General features: G+C 44.5%; 1 protein-coding gene across 3 annotated transcripts in view; it reads right to left on the bottom strand.

Moving 5' to 3' along the window:
- Positions 1-16,277, bottom strand: part of trip4 (thyroid hormone receptor interactor 4) — a 144,211-nt gene that overhangs the window by 76,841 nt on the left and 51,093 nt on the right. For all 3 annotated transcript variants that reach the window (XM_072553223.1, XM_072553222.1, XM_072553224.1), the window contains exons 8-9: positions 7,411-7,537; positions 5,061-5,254 (exon numbers count right to left, since the gene is read on the bottom strand). In XM_072553223.1, the coding sequence (XP_072409324.1) occupies positions 5,061-5,254; positions 7,411-7,537 (321 nt within the window). The remainder of the gene's footprint in view (positions 1-5,060; positions 5,255-7,410; positions 7,538-16,277) is intronic.

The following is a 16,277-nucleotide window of genomic DNA, read 5'->3' as shown; positions in this document are numbered from 1 at the left end:
ATACTTACAACATTTCCCTCGTTGTTTCTGGTTCTGAAGAAGGTTCACAGGACTCCAAATGTTAAGCCAGTTTTATCTCCACAGACGTTGCCAGACCTGCTAAGTTTCTCCAGCAACTTCTGTTTGTGTTCCTAATTCAGCCCATCTCATCTTACCAACATTGATTCCAATTTCCACCCAGTTTAAATGTGCACTTACTGGCCCCACAAATCTGATCAACTCTGGCAACTAGCTCATGTTGATCTCATCACAGAATGGTAGTGCTGGTGAACAAATGGCGCAGGAGTTGGTTGCGGCCTACGTTGCGTGCTTTGCAAAAGAGCTTTCCAATTGCCTCCATTGACCCAAACATATTTCCCCCTCGAGTATTTATCTAACTCCCATTTGAAACGTGTTCACGAACCAGTTGCCTCCATCCTTTCGGGATGTAGTACATCCCAGATCATAACAGAAACCAAAAGAACTGCGGATACTGTAAATCAGAAACAAAAAAGAAGTTGCTGGAAAAGCTCAGTATGCCTGCAGCTTCTTTGAAGAGAAATCAGAGTTACCGTTTCAGGTCTGTTTCAGTTCGGAGAAGGGTCACTTAATCTGAGCTTTTCCAGAAACTCCAGATCACAATGAACTTTCTGCACAATTTATTTTTCTCATTTCACCTCTGCTTGCTTTAAATCTGTGTATTTAAACAGCAAATAGGCTAATTACAGAAAGAGTGGACTTGGGTGGGTGCAGAGAGAAAGACAGACTCACTGAGATTCTTGTAGAGAGGAGGAGAACTTCATCAAGGTAGGCATCCTTACAAAAGGATTCGCAGTAAGGTTAAAAACAACTTGGCAAACGTGAGAACTGCAGATGCTGGAATTCAGAGTCTAGATTAGAGTGGTGCTGGAAAGGCACAGCAGATCAGGCAGCATCCGAGGAGCAAGAAAATCGACATTTCAGGCTACAGCCCTTCATCGGGGGGAGGAAAGGTGGTGTTGGACAGGGAGGGTGGGGGGAGGGCAAGTGTTGGACGGGGTTCAAGGCAGGCCGGGGGCTGTTGGACAGGGTTAGTGGGGCAGGAGGGTGGTATTGGATGGGGATGGGGCGGTGTTGGACTGGGTTGGGGTGGGTGGGGGCAGTGTTGGACTGAGTTGGGGGGCGAGGGGTGGTGTTGGACTGGATTGAGGGCAAGGGGTGGTGCTGGACTAGGTTGAGGATGGGGGGCGGTGTTGGAGGCAGGACGGGGGGGGCAATTTTGGACTGGGTTGGGGTGGGGAAGGTGTTGAACTGGAATGGAGGTGGGGTGGGGGGGCAGGGGGGTGGTGTTGGACTTGGTTGGGGCAGGGCGAGTTTGATGGGGTTGAGGGAAAGGGGGTGGTGTTGGATGGGGTTGGGGCCGAGGGGGCGGTATTGGACTGGGTTGAGGGTGAGGGGGCGGTGTTGGATGGGGTTGGGGGCGAGGGGGCGGTGTTGGATGGGGTTGGGGGTGAGGGGGCGGTGTTGGAGGTGAGGGGGCGGTGTTGGATGGGGTTGAGAGCGAGGGGGCGGTGTTGGACAGGGTTGGGGGTGAGGGGGCGGTGTTGGACAGGGTTGAGAGCCAGTGGGCGGTGTTGGACAGGGTTGGGGGCAGTGTTGGAGGCGAGGGGCGCGGTGTTGGATGGGGTTGGGGCCGAGGGGGTGGTGTTGGATGGGGTTGAGGCCGGGTGCACGGTGTTGGACGGGGTTGAGGGCGAGGGGGCGGTGTTGGATGGGTTTGGGGGCGAGGGGGCGGTGTTGGATGGGGATGGGGGGCGAGGGGGCGGTGTTGGATGGGGTTGGGGACGAGGGGGCAGTGTTGGATGGGGTTGGGGCCAGGGGCGTGGTGTTGGATGGGGTTGGGGGCGAGGGGGCGGTGTTGGATGGGGTTAGGGGCGAGGGGGCAGTGTTGGATGGGGTTGGGGGCGAGGGGGCAGTGTTGGATGGGGTTTGGGCAGGGCAGAGTTGGATGGGGTTGGGGGCAGGGCGGGGTGTGATGTTGGGGTCGGGGTGGTGTTGGGGGTGGGGGCTCTCACGCTGTGTGATGCTGCAGTCTCCTGAACGGGTAGCAGACTTTAAAACTCCGAGTCCCAGATTAGCCGAATAATGCCCACTCATCTCGTTCGGATAATCAAGGTTCCCCTGTACCACTATCCAACACACTAATTAAAAATATACATGATTCCTGATGATGGGCTTTTACCCGAAACATCGATTTTCCTGCTCCTCGGATGCTGTCTGACAGGCTGTGCTTTTCCATCACCACCTAATCTTGACTCTGATCTCCAGCATCTGCAGTCATTATTTTTTACCTTAAGAATATACATGTCTGTTGACCAGCTCCATCTAGTGGCAGAATGTACTCCGTGCAGGCAGCTTCAGGGTCCATTCACCAAGCAACCTCTGCTTCCAGATCAAGCTCAGGGGATGGGATTGGTGTTAAAGGTGAAGTGAGTGCCATAATGGGGGCGGGGGGAAGGAGGAGTTGCAAGGCTTTGCAGGAGGTAACCTCAGAGAGACATTGCCAGAAACAACAGAACGTAAGGAAGCCCAAGAAACAATAATGTAAATTAGGAATGCCAATGCAATCCAAGGAAACAGCCCTTAAATATAAAAAATTAACAACAAATTACATTTAAGCAGGTCACTTAAAGTGGTGATTTATTGCATTACCAAAAGAGGGACCTTGTGTGTGTGGAGCAGAAGACCATTGAAATTGCTTTTGATTAATATTTTGTATCAGTTTTCACACAATGAGGAACAATACAGAAATTGCAATAAGGGAACAGGAGTGTTCAATATTAGGTTAAATTAAGACATTGAGAAAGAAACAATGAAGAGGTTCAATGTCTTCAAAAAAAAATTAACTGGCAGGCCAGGACAGAACATGTCCTAGGTTGTTCAGGAAAAGCTAACAAAGGAAATGGAGACTCTGGTGATCCATTTCCAATCCTCTCTGACTGCAGATGTGCAACCAGAAGGGGCTGGAGCTAATATTTTACCATTGTTTTAAAAAGGAAGAAATTACAGGTAATTACAGACCAGTCAATGTAACCTCATTCGTGATTTAAAAAAAGATTGAAAAATACTTCTCAGGACAGGATATTTTTCATTCAGAAAGACATGGAGTACTCAAAGACAGTCAACGCAGATTTATCTTTGATTAACATCACTGGATGAAATAACTCTTCAGGGACCTGCATAGCTTTTGACAATAGCACTGCCTCCCACTGAGTTAGGCATCAGAGACTCAATATCCCAGACATTCATCCTTTTATGTTAGCCAAGTCTCCCTGATTGGACCAGATTAACTGCACAATCTAATGGGAGGCTAACCAATGGATGTAGAACAAATTAATGCAAAATACATAACTTAATGATCAGGACCATGAAGCATAGATAAAAGAAAATCCTAGAAGTGGATGTTCACAGCTCACTTAAACTGGCTGGATAGATAAGATGACCAAGAAGGCATCCAAGATCATCTGTTTGAGGCACAGAATGCAAGAGTGGAGTGGTTATGCTGGAACTGAAAAAAAACATTGCTTAGGCCACTGCTACAGAACAGTGTACAGCTTGAATCACTACAGTTTGAAATGATGCAATCAGACTGGGCAGTGTCTGGAGGAGATATGAGAATGTTACCTCGGCTGAGGAATTTTAATTATGAGGCAAGATTGGACAGATAGGGCGGCGCGGTGGCTCAGTGGTTAGCACTGCCTCCTCACAGCACCGGGGCCCCAGGTTCGATTCCAGCCTTGGGCGACTGACTGTGTGGAGTTTGCACATTCTCCCTGTGTCTGCGTGGGTTTCCTCCCACAATCCAAAAATGTGCAGGTTAGGTGAACTGGCCTTGCTAAATTGCCTGTAGTGCTAGGTGCATTAGTCAGAGGGAAATGGGTCAGGGTGGGTTACTCTTCGGAGGGTTGGTGTGGACCGGTTGGGCTGAAGGGCCTGTTTCCACACTGTAGGTAATCTAATCTAAATTTTTCTCTTGAACAGAGGAGAATGTATTGCAGTTATTAACGGGTACAGATACAGTAAATAGGAAGGACCTATTTCTCTTTTATGAGGGGTTAATAACAAGGGTGGGGGCACAGACCTAAATGTACAGAATTCAATGGAATTTTTTTTGCCCAGAGTTGGTCGTGGTCTGAAATCCACGATCTGAATAAGTTGACAGAGACAACTCTCACAGCATTTAAATTGCACATATCCAAGCAGGGATTAGGAATATGCATTTCAAGTGTCACAACCTCCACAATTACAGACCAAGAGCAGCACAATGGGATTAGACTGGATTAAAGCAAATTACTGCAGATGCTGGAATCTGAAACCAAAAGAGAAAATGCTGGAAAATCTCAGCAGGTCTGGCAGCATCTGTAAGGAGAGAAAAGAGCTGATGTTTTGAGTCTAACAGACCCTTCTCTCAGCCTAGTATAAATACCTCCCCCATTTCTCCCTTTTTTTAGCTTAGGCAAAGGGACAGTCAGACTCGAAACGTCAGCTCTTTTCTCTCCTTACAGGTGCTGCCAGACCTGCTGAGATTTTCCAGCATTTTCTCTTTTGGTTAATGGGATTAGACTGGCTGGCTATTTATGGGCCAGTGTAAACATGATGAACCGAGCGGCACCTTGCCATGCTGCAAATTTCTATGATTTCGAAAGTCAGACTTATTTGTGTAACTAAGAACACACTTTTGTAATTAGCCTTTTTTTTGGGGGGGGGTTAGAATTTTCTCAATGTACTCTTATCAGCTGGAATGATAAGTTCAATATCAGAAACAGAATGAGGTCACATGAAGATGTCTCACTATTTAGGAGCAAATGGACTGAACAAGGCTTCAAATTGACAGCCAGTTGTGTCTGTTGGGTGACATTAAAGGTTATACTTGATTGGAAGCAGCAATGCCTTCAAAAGGTTTCCAAAATCCATGTGAATTCAAAATCCCTCTGCCTCTCCAGTGTTATTTTCAGATCATTGAGTGGCATCGGCAAGGTCACACTTGATTTAATTGTACATTGAACATTGACAGCCTGTGAAGTGCAGCGTATGGTGTTTACCTTTTAATGCCTCTTACAAGTAGGGAAGCCCAAGGCTGATGCATACTGAGACACATCCCATCGTCAGACATCTCCAACAGCTCCCGGTCCTGAATCCGCAAACGGTTCCGTTCAGAGGCAATGTCACTGACTCTGTTCTGCAAGTGATTATCGCCCCCTCTCCTATGAGCACCTGGTCCTGTCAGTTCCACATACTGCATAGATAAGATAAAGCATGAGCACTAATGTACAGTCCAGACAGAGAAAGATACAGATGTGGATATGAAATTTGACCAAGGAACAAAGAAATTACAATGCAGAAGGAAACCATTCTCCATATCAACTGATCCTAGATTTGTTCCATTTCTTGTTCTTCAAGTACTTCTCAAATTTCCATTTTCTTAAAATAAAAGCAAAATACTGCTGAAAATCAGAAAGAAAAACAGGAGGGGAGTCCAGAACTAGAGGGCATAGGTTTAGGGTGAGAGGGGAAAGATATAAAAGAGATCTAAGGGCAACTTTTTCACGCAGAGGGTGGTACGTGTATGGAATGAGCTGCCAGAGGATGTGGTGGAGGCTGGTACAATTGCAACATTTAAGAGGCATTTGGATGGATATATGAATAGGAAGGGTTTGGAGGGATATGGGCCAGGTGCTGGCAGGTGAGACTAGATGTGTTGGGATATCTGGTTGGCATGGACGGGTTGGACCGAAGGGTCTGTTTCCATGCTGTACATCTCTAGGACTCTAAGTGCTGGAGAAATTCAGCAGGTTTGCCAGTGTATGTGGAGACAGAAACAGAGGTAACATTTCAAACCCAGTGTAGCTCTACTTCAGAAGGGATTCAAAATTCTGAAGAAGCATCATACCAGACTCAAAACATTAACGCTGTCTTTCTCTCCTCAGATGCTGCCAGTCCTGCTGAATTTTTCCAGCTTTTTCTGCCTTTGTTCCAATTTTAAAACATGGGTAAACAATTGGTAATTTGTTACTATACACATCACCACTGGGAGGATAATGGTTCCACCTCCTTAAAAGCAACTAAGTGATTTGCTTGGTTACTTCAGATAGCAACAAAGAGTCAACCATTTGCTGAGAGTCTGGAATCACATACTGTGGACTCGGTAAAGATAGCAGATTTCCAATTCTAAAAAGGTGCATTACAGGTTTTGCAACAATCCAATAGTTTCATCCTTACTTTTGTCGGCAGTAGTTTTTATTCCCAAATTACTAATCCTTCAGCTAATAAAGTGGGATTTGATCCAATGCCCCCAAAGCATCAGCATTGGCCTCTGGAGTATCCAATGACATTGCCATTACGTCATCATCTCCCAAATGAAGATTTCAAGTGATGGGCAAAAGACACGAAATGATAGGAGGAAAATAACTCTTCACACAACAGTTGCCAGGATGTAGAAGATACTACCTGACAGGGTAGTGGATGCAGATTTAAAAGTAGCTATCCAAAGACATAGACCTGAATGAGAAAGGAATGACAATGATATGGGAAAAGAGTGGTAGGGGAGGGGGTGGGGTGGGGGAGGGGGTAGGGGGAGGGCGTGGGGTGGGGGAGGAGGGTGTTGAACAGCAGGTGAGGGAGAGAGAATGGGACTAACTAGAAGCAGATGAGTGTTCAGAAGAAACCTTTTCAAATAGCAAATTAGACCTGAATGCATTGCCTGAAAATGTGATGGATGCAGGTTCAATTGAGGTGCTCAAGAAAGCATTGGACAATTAATTTCAGTAGAAACAATGTGCTGGGTTATGTGAAAAGTCGGGGGTTTGGCACTAAATTAAGGTGCTCAGGGAACCAGTGCTGACATAACAGGCCTATTGATCCGTACTGCACAATAACTAATCTTGTGATATCTTGAAGAACTGGCCTATTTTCATGCTGTACTATTCTCTAACTTTATTCTTTATTCATATGACCCTGATCAGAACTTTTGTTTGATGAAAGCCATGTTCATTATGAGGGAACTGATTTGTAGGGCTATGGGGAGACAGCAGGGGAGCAGGAAAAACCAGGACATGCATTACAGGCTGAATGGCCACCTTCTGTACTGTACTATTCACTCCTCTTCAACTATTCAATTATATCCAGAATAGGAGCTTGCTCAAAGGCTTTAAGACACACCATCTTTTCTTTTTGCTCCAGATAAATCCTGTCTACAATTAAATGTGGAATTACCATACACCAAAATAGTTTTAAAAATTCCTTCAGTTCGATCACTTGTTTTGTGGGAAACCTTCATCCAATGGCAATGCCAGTTCTTAGCATACAATAAAATTTACCAGAGATGTTGGTTTTGACTACCAAATACATTGATCAATAGCTGTCATTCAATTAGACTTTATAGTTAACACTTACAACGGGGACACATTCAGCGATGTTGGGATTGACCAATTCACCCAAGTGTTGTTTGCTTCTTTTGATCTGTTCACTGGGATTGCTATCCCGAGATTCAGACTTCATTTCTTGTACTAGATCATCCAGTCTGTTTGAAAAGATAAAAAAAACAACAACAAATGATATAGCCACCCAAAGAAAAGAACTCCAATCATGGAAGGCATATGGGACGGAGGCTATCCAGAGTCTGAGCAAACCCTTTAGTCGTACCTGGACCTGAAACACAACTGAAGCAGGAAGTGCTACAAACCCATGACAGTAATGAAATTCAGGAAAATAAATGTTCTCACTTTGTGCTCAAGCATTTCAATATGTTCACTGGTTTGCATTAGATGCTGAAACTTATTAGCAATTAAATCTTGGTAATTTAAGGTAAACGAGGCAGCGCCACAGGTTTTGGATCAAGACCCAGATAAAGTGGATATATTGTTGTTTTTGTACCACTGTTCAGTAATGTAAATACTAAACTTGCCAACAGCTCCGAGGAAGCGGAGCCAATGGAGCATAGAACTGACAACTCGATGCTAGAAACTATGGGCAAAGAAATAGGACCAAGTGGATTGCCCTTTCAAAGAGATACCACAGACATAATAAACAAAATGGTTTCCTTCTGTAATATATGAAAATAAAATCATAAACTAGGAGTCAGACAGTCACAATTGTTTCACTGATTTTCCAATATTTCAAAATCAGTTCTGAAACACAAACAGAGAAAATTCTCCCGCCCAGGCATCCCAAGAGTCTCATACAAAGGAGCTTGTCAATATGCACTTCAAGTGCAAATTTGTGTGGTCATTCAAGGATCACCCTGAGGGAGTGATGCTTGCTGTAAAAGAGAATTACAGGTGATTGCATCTCAAACCATCAAAATGTAAAATTAAGTATCCCAAACCATCTGTCGTTTCAAATCAATATATGCTGTGAATGCTATTACAGAATCTGAGAGTCAGCTCAAAACCACATTGTCCTTTAACAACTGCTGCACTGATGACCTGAAGATTACAGTCGAGGTTGAACACTACATCAGTGTCAGTTCACAGCAATCCCCATCCTTTTTAATTTGAAAAAGTAAGTAATCTCCTACCATGAAAGGGACATCTATCTTAGATCTCCCTTTTATAGATTTTATGTTGCAGTCCAGCTAGCAACTAAAGTGCCCACTAAAGACATTTCAAGATAGACCTGCGAATTAATCAATCAAATGACCATTATGCTATAGCACTATTCTGCATACAACCTCTCCGTTCACAAAGCTATCTTGTTCACTCTACTGCTGCAATGTTGAATTTTCAACAGGACTGCACGTTATAAATAGATAACTGGTGAGATTTAGAACACTCACTATCCTAATTTATAATAGTGGGAAGACCACAAAATACAGGAAAATAATTAGTCCATTCAGCAGTCCACTCTGCTCCAACAATTGATCATGGCTGATATTTCTCAACCCTATTCTCCTGCATTCTCCCTGTAACCCTTAATCCCATTACTAATCAAGAACCTATTTATCTCCGTCTTAAATAAATTCAATGACTTGGCCTGCACAGCCTTTTGTGGTAATGAGATCCACAGATTCACCATCCTCTGGCTGAAAAAAATTCTTCATCTCTGTTCTCAAGAATCAATTCTTCACGAAGGCTGTGCCCTAGGGTTATAGTCTCTCCTACAGTGAAAGCACCTTCTCTAAATCCACTCTATTCAGGCCTCTCAGTATTGTCAGTTTCAACAAGGTCCACCCTCATCCTTCTACAGACCAAAAGTTCTCAACTGCTCCTCCATAATGATCAGCCCTTGATTCCATGATCACTCTTGTAAACCTCCTCTGGAACCCCCACCAAGGCCAACACACCCTTCCCAGACAGTGGACCCAAAATTGCTCAGAATATTCTAAATGGGTCGAGTCTGCAATATAGTTAGGGTTATACAGCCTCAGCAGTACATATCTGCTTTTGTATTCTAAACCTCTCAAGATGTCTGTTAACACTGCATTTGCCTTCCGAACTACGAACTGAACCTTGCCCAGTTTTGGTTCTGCTTTCTAACTTAGCCCCTCGCTGCTCGTATTTCCTCAGTAAAGCCTCTTTCCACTTCCCACCTATGATATTGGCACCTACAGAAATCAAGGACAATGAAGAGAAATTATCAACAAATTGTCCCCGATTGGTCTTGGGCTGTGTAAGAATGATCTTGGATGGACGATAAATGTGCCCATCCTCATTGGCTTGGGGAGCAGAAAGAGTATTACAAAATGGTGCTCCGTTGTAAACTTAAAGTAGAACGCATATCATTGATCTAACTGTGACTTACTTTATTTCTATCTGGGAGTACACTAATCCAGAATCTCAGACTTGCAAGTATTTTGTCTCATCAGTCAACAGAAGGTTGTGAGAAATTCAAGGTTAGACTGCCAGAGGTGATGGCTTTTGAGCATCCAAAAAGTTACCTTTGACCTGAAATTGAATTGGACCAAATAACAACTGTAGTTACTAAAGCAGGTCAGATGTTGGGAATTACATGGCAAGTGACTCAACTCCAGAGTCCTCCAAGAAGGCAGAAGTCAGGAGTGAGAGGAAGGCTTTCAAATTACCTTTGAGTGTAGCTCCAACAAGACACAAGAGACTCAACATTAACTAGGACAAACGTACAACTAGGTCAAAGGTACCCTTCTACCATCTCCATTCACTCCTTTCATAACTTGCACAAAGTAGTAGCAATCATATCTACAAGACGCACTGCTGCAACTCACCAAAGCTCCTTCAACAGCAACGTCCAATTCAACTGTCCCTCATACCTTAAAGGACAAAGCTAGCAGATGCATCAGAACATCATTAGCAAGATTCCCTGTAAACTACACACCAGCCTAATTCAAAACTATTTCACCATTCCTTTGCAGTTGCTGGATCAAAATGCTGGAACTTCCTAACAGGACTGTAGGTTTACATAAATTGCTGTGATTAAGAAGGGTGACCTTCGGGTCAGGCCCATTTAGAATATTCTTGATCTTCAACCTTCTCAAGGACAATTAGGGAAGGGCAACAAATAAATACCGGTCATCAACAGGTCTCCAAAGAACAGATTTTAATCAAATCAAGACATTAAACTGAGAGTCCATTTGCCCTCTGTGGTAAACATAAAAGAGCTGAAGGCATTGTTTGTGAACAGCTGCAAATGGAGATCACTCGAGTGTACAAAACTAATCCTTTATCAATGTTACAAAAAAATCCTCAATTATCATATTGTAGAAGCTTGCTATGTGCAAATTGGCTGTTGCATTTCGTACATTAGTTTTGTTCTTCAAAACATCCTGCACACCCTTCAACAAGTACTGCAGGACATCTTGAAGTCATGATGACATGATTTTAGCTTTTCTCTTTTAAAACTTTTTATCCCTTCCTATCTTCGTCTCTTTATCCATTCATCCTCTTCCCATAGAAAGAATGTGTTCAGAGATTCTCGGGTTACCAATTCCTGGAATGGGTAGGACTGATGCATGAAGAAGACTGGATCAATTCAAACTATATTCAGTGGAATTTCGAAGAAGGAAGTGGGGACCTCATGCAAACCTTCAAAAGTCTAATAAGACCAGACAGGGTAAATACAAAAAGGATTTGAAGAGGTCTGTAATCTGAATTTGGAGAGGCAAGAAATGATTAGGGATAGACAGCATGGTTTTGTGCGAGGTAAATGGTGTCTCACAAACTTGATTGAGTTTTTTGAGGAAGTAACCAAGAAGAATGATGAGGGCAGAGTCGCAGACATTGTTTACTTGGAGATTGGTAAAGCCTTTGACAAAGTTCCACGATAGACTAATTAGCAAAGTTAGATCATATGTGATTCAGGGTGGGCTTACCAATTGGATACAAAATTATCTTAATAACAGGAGACGAGAGTGATGGTGGAGGATTGTTTTGTGGACTGGAGGCCTGTGAACAGGGGTGTTCCACAAGGATCAGTGCTGGGTCCACTTTTGTTTGTCATTTACATAAATGATTCAGATTAAAATATAAAAAGCATGGTTAGTAAATTTGCAGATGACATTAAGTTGAGGTTCTGGGTGTAGGTTTAGCCACTGAGCTGGAAGGTTCATTTTCAGGCGTTTTGTCACCATACCAGGTAACATCTTCCGTGAGCCTCCGAATGAAGCACTGATGGTGTAGCCCGATTTCTATTTATAGAGATGAGTTTCCTAGGGTTGGTGACGTCATTTCCTGTTCTTTTTCTCAGGGGGTGGTAAATGGATTCAAGTCAGTGTGTTTGTTGATAAGAGTTCTGATTAGAATGCCATGCTTTTAGGAATTCTCGTGCGTGTCTCTATTTGGCTTGTCTTAGGATAGATGTGTTGTCCCAGTCAAAAGTGGTGTCATTCCTTATCTGTATGTAAGGATACTAGTGAGACTATCTAATAATAGATGAAGACCATCAATAATACCCTTACTGGCATAAAATGACGTCACCAACCCTAGGAAACTCAAACATATAAATAGAAAGCGGGCTGCACCACCATTGCTTCATTCGGAAGCTCACTGATGATGTTACCTAGCATGGTGACGAAACATCTGAAAATGAACCTTTGGGCTCAGCGAGCAAACCTACATCCATGACACCAAGATTATATAGTACACTGTGAAGAAAGTTACCTAAGATTACAAAGCGATCTTGACCAATTAGACCACTGGGTTGAACAGTGGCAAAAAGAGCTTAATTCGGATAAATGAGAGGTAAAACAAAGACAGGACTTTTACAATTAAATCTAGGGCATTAGGCACTGTTATAGAACAAAGACACCTCAGGATTCAGGTACATAATTCTTTGAAGTTTGCCTCACATGTAGACAGGGTGGGTAAGAAGGCGTTTAGCACGTTTGCCTGCATTGCTCAGTCCTTCGGATAAAGAAGTTGGGATGTTAAGGTAGTACAGGACATTGGTGAGGCCTGTTCTGTAGTACTATGTCCAGTTCTGGTCGTGTTGTTATAGGAAGGATATTATTAAGCTGGAGATGGTTCAGAAGAGATTAACCAAGATGTTGCCAGGAATGGAGGGTTTGAGTTATAAGAAGAGGCTGGATTGGCTGGACTCTTTTCCACTGGAGCGTAGGAGGTTGAGCAGTGACTTTATAGAATCACGAGGTACAGATAAAATGAATGGGAAGTGTCTTTTCCATGTGTGAGGGATTTCAAGAGTAGGGGGCATTTTTTTAAAGGTGAAAGGAGAAAGAATTAAAAAGACACATAGGGATTTTTTTTTTTTTACACAGAGAGTGATTCATGTGTGGAATGCACTCAAACTCTCCAGTTCTGAGAACATCCTTGTAAGTCTTTTCTGTGTCCTCTCCAGTTTAATTACATCATTCCTATAGCCAAACTGTACACAGTACTCCAAAAGCAGCCTCACCAACAATCTGAAGTCCCCACCTGCTTCAAGAAGACCACCATCATCCTAGTGACAATGAAAAACTATGTAGCGTGCTTCAATTACGATCTCCCGGTAGCTCTGACCTCCATAATTATGAAGTGCTTCGAGAGGTTAGTCATGGCTCACAACAACTCCAGGCTTCCAAATTACCTTGATCCTTTGCAAATCACCTACTGACACAACAGGTCCATGGCAGACACCATCTCCCTGGCCCTATACACATCCGTGGACCATTTGGACAACAAGGATACCAATGTCAGGCTCCTATTTATTCACTATAGCTCTTCCTTCAACACAATTCCAAACAAACTCATCTCTAAACTCAGAGCCAGGTCTTGACTCTCCCCTCTGCAACTGGATCCTTGACTTGGTGACCCATAGATCGTAAACACTAAGTCTAAGCAACAAAACCTCCTTCACCAACATCCTCAACACTGGTGCCCCATAAGGCTGCGTAGCCGGTCAGTCCTCCACTGTACTCCGTACACACTCATGACTGCATGGCCAAATTTTGCCCTAACCCCATTTACAAGTTTGCTGACACCCCCACCACTGTAGATCAGATCTGAAAACAATGGGACAGACTACAAGAAAGAAACTGAGTGCTTAGTAGCATGATGTAAAGACAACAATCTCTCCATTAATGTCAATAAAACCAAGAAGCTGGTTTTTAAACTGAAGGAAGCGTTGGGGGGAAATTCAAGATGGTGGCGACCCAATAACTCTGCTTTGCTGAGCTCTGCACCGGAGCCCAGACAAAGTGAGGCACTCATTCTCCCTTCACTGTTCAATTTGTTGAAAATAACTACTTGCTAACCCTTCGAACTACTAACAATCTGATGCAGTTTAAATGACGACAAAGGGGAAAGGAGCATGGGGCTTGCATCAGGCAGGACCCCTCCCCTGCAGCAACAGATGCACCCATGGCCACAACGTCGGCCTCCATGGCTGCCCCAGAGGACTCACCTACAGAGTGGAGCCTGATCTCGGAGTTCGCAAAACTCCGACAGAAGATTGACTGCTCAATGGAAGAGACCTGGGCCAGGAATCGATCTTGGTCATGCTTCCGAGACCGCAGCTGAATCTTCAGAGGGCCGGGTCCAGGCCCTGGAACATCGAGTGTGGGCCTTTAAGGAGCAGGTCGACGACCTCTAAAAATCGAGGTTATTGGAAGAACATCCGATTGCTGGGGCTTCCCAAATGGGAGGAAGGCGGCCAGCCTGTAAGCTTTCTGGAGCAATGGCTCCCACAGTTTCTAAGGCTGGAGGTTGAGGTAGGCTGGGTATGTGTCGAGCGGGTTCACTGGCCAGTGTGCAGACCCAGATTGGACCAGCGCCCCCGCCCAGTCCTAGTGCAACTCCAGCATTATAGAGATAAACAAATGATGCTGGAAGCTTCGAGAGCACTGGGGAAGGAACCCCAGGCTATGGTACATAAAGGATCATGAATCATGCTTTTTCAGGACTTTTTCCCAGGTGTGATTCACAAGAGGAAGGCCTTTGATGAGGTTAAAAAAGCAGCTGAGGGACCTGAATACCTGGTGATACTGCATTTCAGCCATGCACGGTTCATGTTCAACATTGATTCACCGGAAAAGGCAAAGGACTTCTTGGATGCTCTAAAATAGACTGATTGGCCTGAATTATATGGACAATTATTCTATTCTGTTTTTTCTGTAATTTGCCTGGTTTACCTGGTTGTCAGGGGGTGATCTTGGTCTTTTGGTCTTCCTTTTAAAATATGTCGAGGTCATAATTATCTCTTTTTTGTTTCCTCTCTCCTCTCTTCCCGTCATCAGAGGACACTGGAAAATCAATGTTTCGGGCAAAAGCCTTTCATCAGGAATGAGGCAGGGAGCCTCTGGGGGTGGTAGCTAAGGGTGTATAGGTGGATGGAGGTGGGGATGAAGGTGATAGGGTGGAGAGGAGCGTGGAGTGGTTAAGTGGGAAGGATGGGCGGGGGGGGGGGGGGGGGGGGGGGGGGTGGTAGGGAGGTAGGGAGAGGATTTTTTTTTGTTCTACCAGGAGTGCCTAGGATTACATTATAGAGGAGATGGGTTGGGTGGCTACTTTTAACTTTCTCGTCATAAGTTATTGGTATTGTTTTCCTTACTTTGTGGGGGCATGGTCCCTTTTGCCTAGTTGATTTTAACCTCACTGTGAATCCTCTTGCAAGGATGCCTACCTTGAAGAGGTCCTCCTCCTCTCTCCACAAAGATTAGATTACTAACAGTGTGGAAACAGGCCCTTTGGCCCAACAAGTCCACACCGACCCTCCGAAGCACAACCCACCCAGATCCATTCCCCTACATTTACCCTTTCAAATAACACTACGGGCAATTTTGCATGGCCAATTCACCTAATCTGCACATTTTTGGATTGTGGGAGGAAACTGGAGCACCCGGAGGAAACCCATGCAGACACGGGGAGAATGTGTAAACTCCACACAGAGAGTCACCTGAGGCGGGTATTGAACCCAGGTCTCTGGCGCTGTGAGGCAGCAGTACTAACCACTGTGCCACCGTGCCGCCCATGGTCTCAGTGAGTCTCTCTCTCATTGCAACCCACAGGTCACCTTCTCTGCCCTGAAGCTCTTCAACCATATCCTGAAACAAACTCACTCCTCATTTCCCCTCCTCCCACCTTACCCCAGTTCCAACCGGCCAGCTCAGCACCATCCTCATGACCTGTCTTGCCTACCTTCCCACTTAATCCTCTCCACCCTATCACCTTCATCCCCACCTCCATCCACCTATACACCCTTAGCAACCACCCCAGGGGCTCCCTGCTCATTCCTGATGAAAGGCTTTTGCCAGTGTCCTCGGATGCTGCCTGGTTTGCTGTGCTTTTCTAGCACCACTCACGTCTTGACTCTGATCTCCAGCATCTGCAGTCCTCACTTTCGCCAAGTTCAGTTAGAAGGAGTCATGGTGGGATTAATGGGTGGTATGAGCACCTCCTGTGGGTGAGAGGGAAAAAGTGTCTTTCCAGTTATGTTTTATGCTGTTATGTTGTAGAAGTAGTTGTTAGAAGTTTTAAAAGATGCATTTTTAAACTAATGCATACTGTTTATGGTTCTCACTTGGCACACTATGAGTGGGGTTCTTCCTCCCTTGGGGGGGGGGGGGGCCTCTAGGACTGTTTTGAACGATCATGGCTAGCCATTCATTTAAATACTGCACCTGGAATGTTATGGGGAGTCACTCACCAATTAAGAGAAAAAAAGATACTGTCAAGCCTTAGAAAAGAGAAGGTCGATGTAGCCTTGTTACAAGAAACATAATTAATTGATAAGGAGCATTTGAAGTTGCAACAGGAAGGATTCGGACAGGTGTTTTTCTCATCTTTTAACTCGAAAAGCAGAGGAACGGGTATTCTCATTTGGAAGAACCTCCCGTTTCAAATGCCAGTCCAAAT

The sequence above is a fragment of the Chiloscyllium punctatum genome, chromosome 33 (genome assembly GCF_047496795.1).
Source record: "Chiloscyllium punctatum isolate Juve2018m chromosome 33, sChiPun1.3, whole genome shotgun sequence".
Taxonomy (NCBI): domain Eukaryota; kingdom Metazoa; phylum Chordata; class Chondrichthyes; order Orectolobiformes; family Hemiscylliidae; genus Chiloscyllium; species Chiloscyllium punctatum.
Note: the sequence above shows the minus strand (reverse complement) of the source record. Positions and strands in the feature narration are given on the sequence as shown.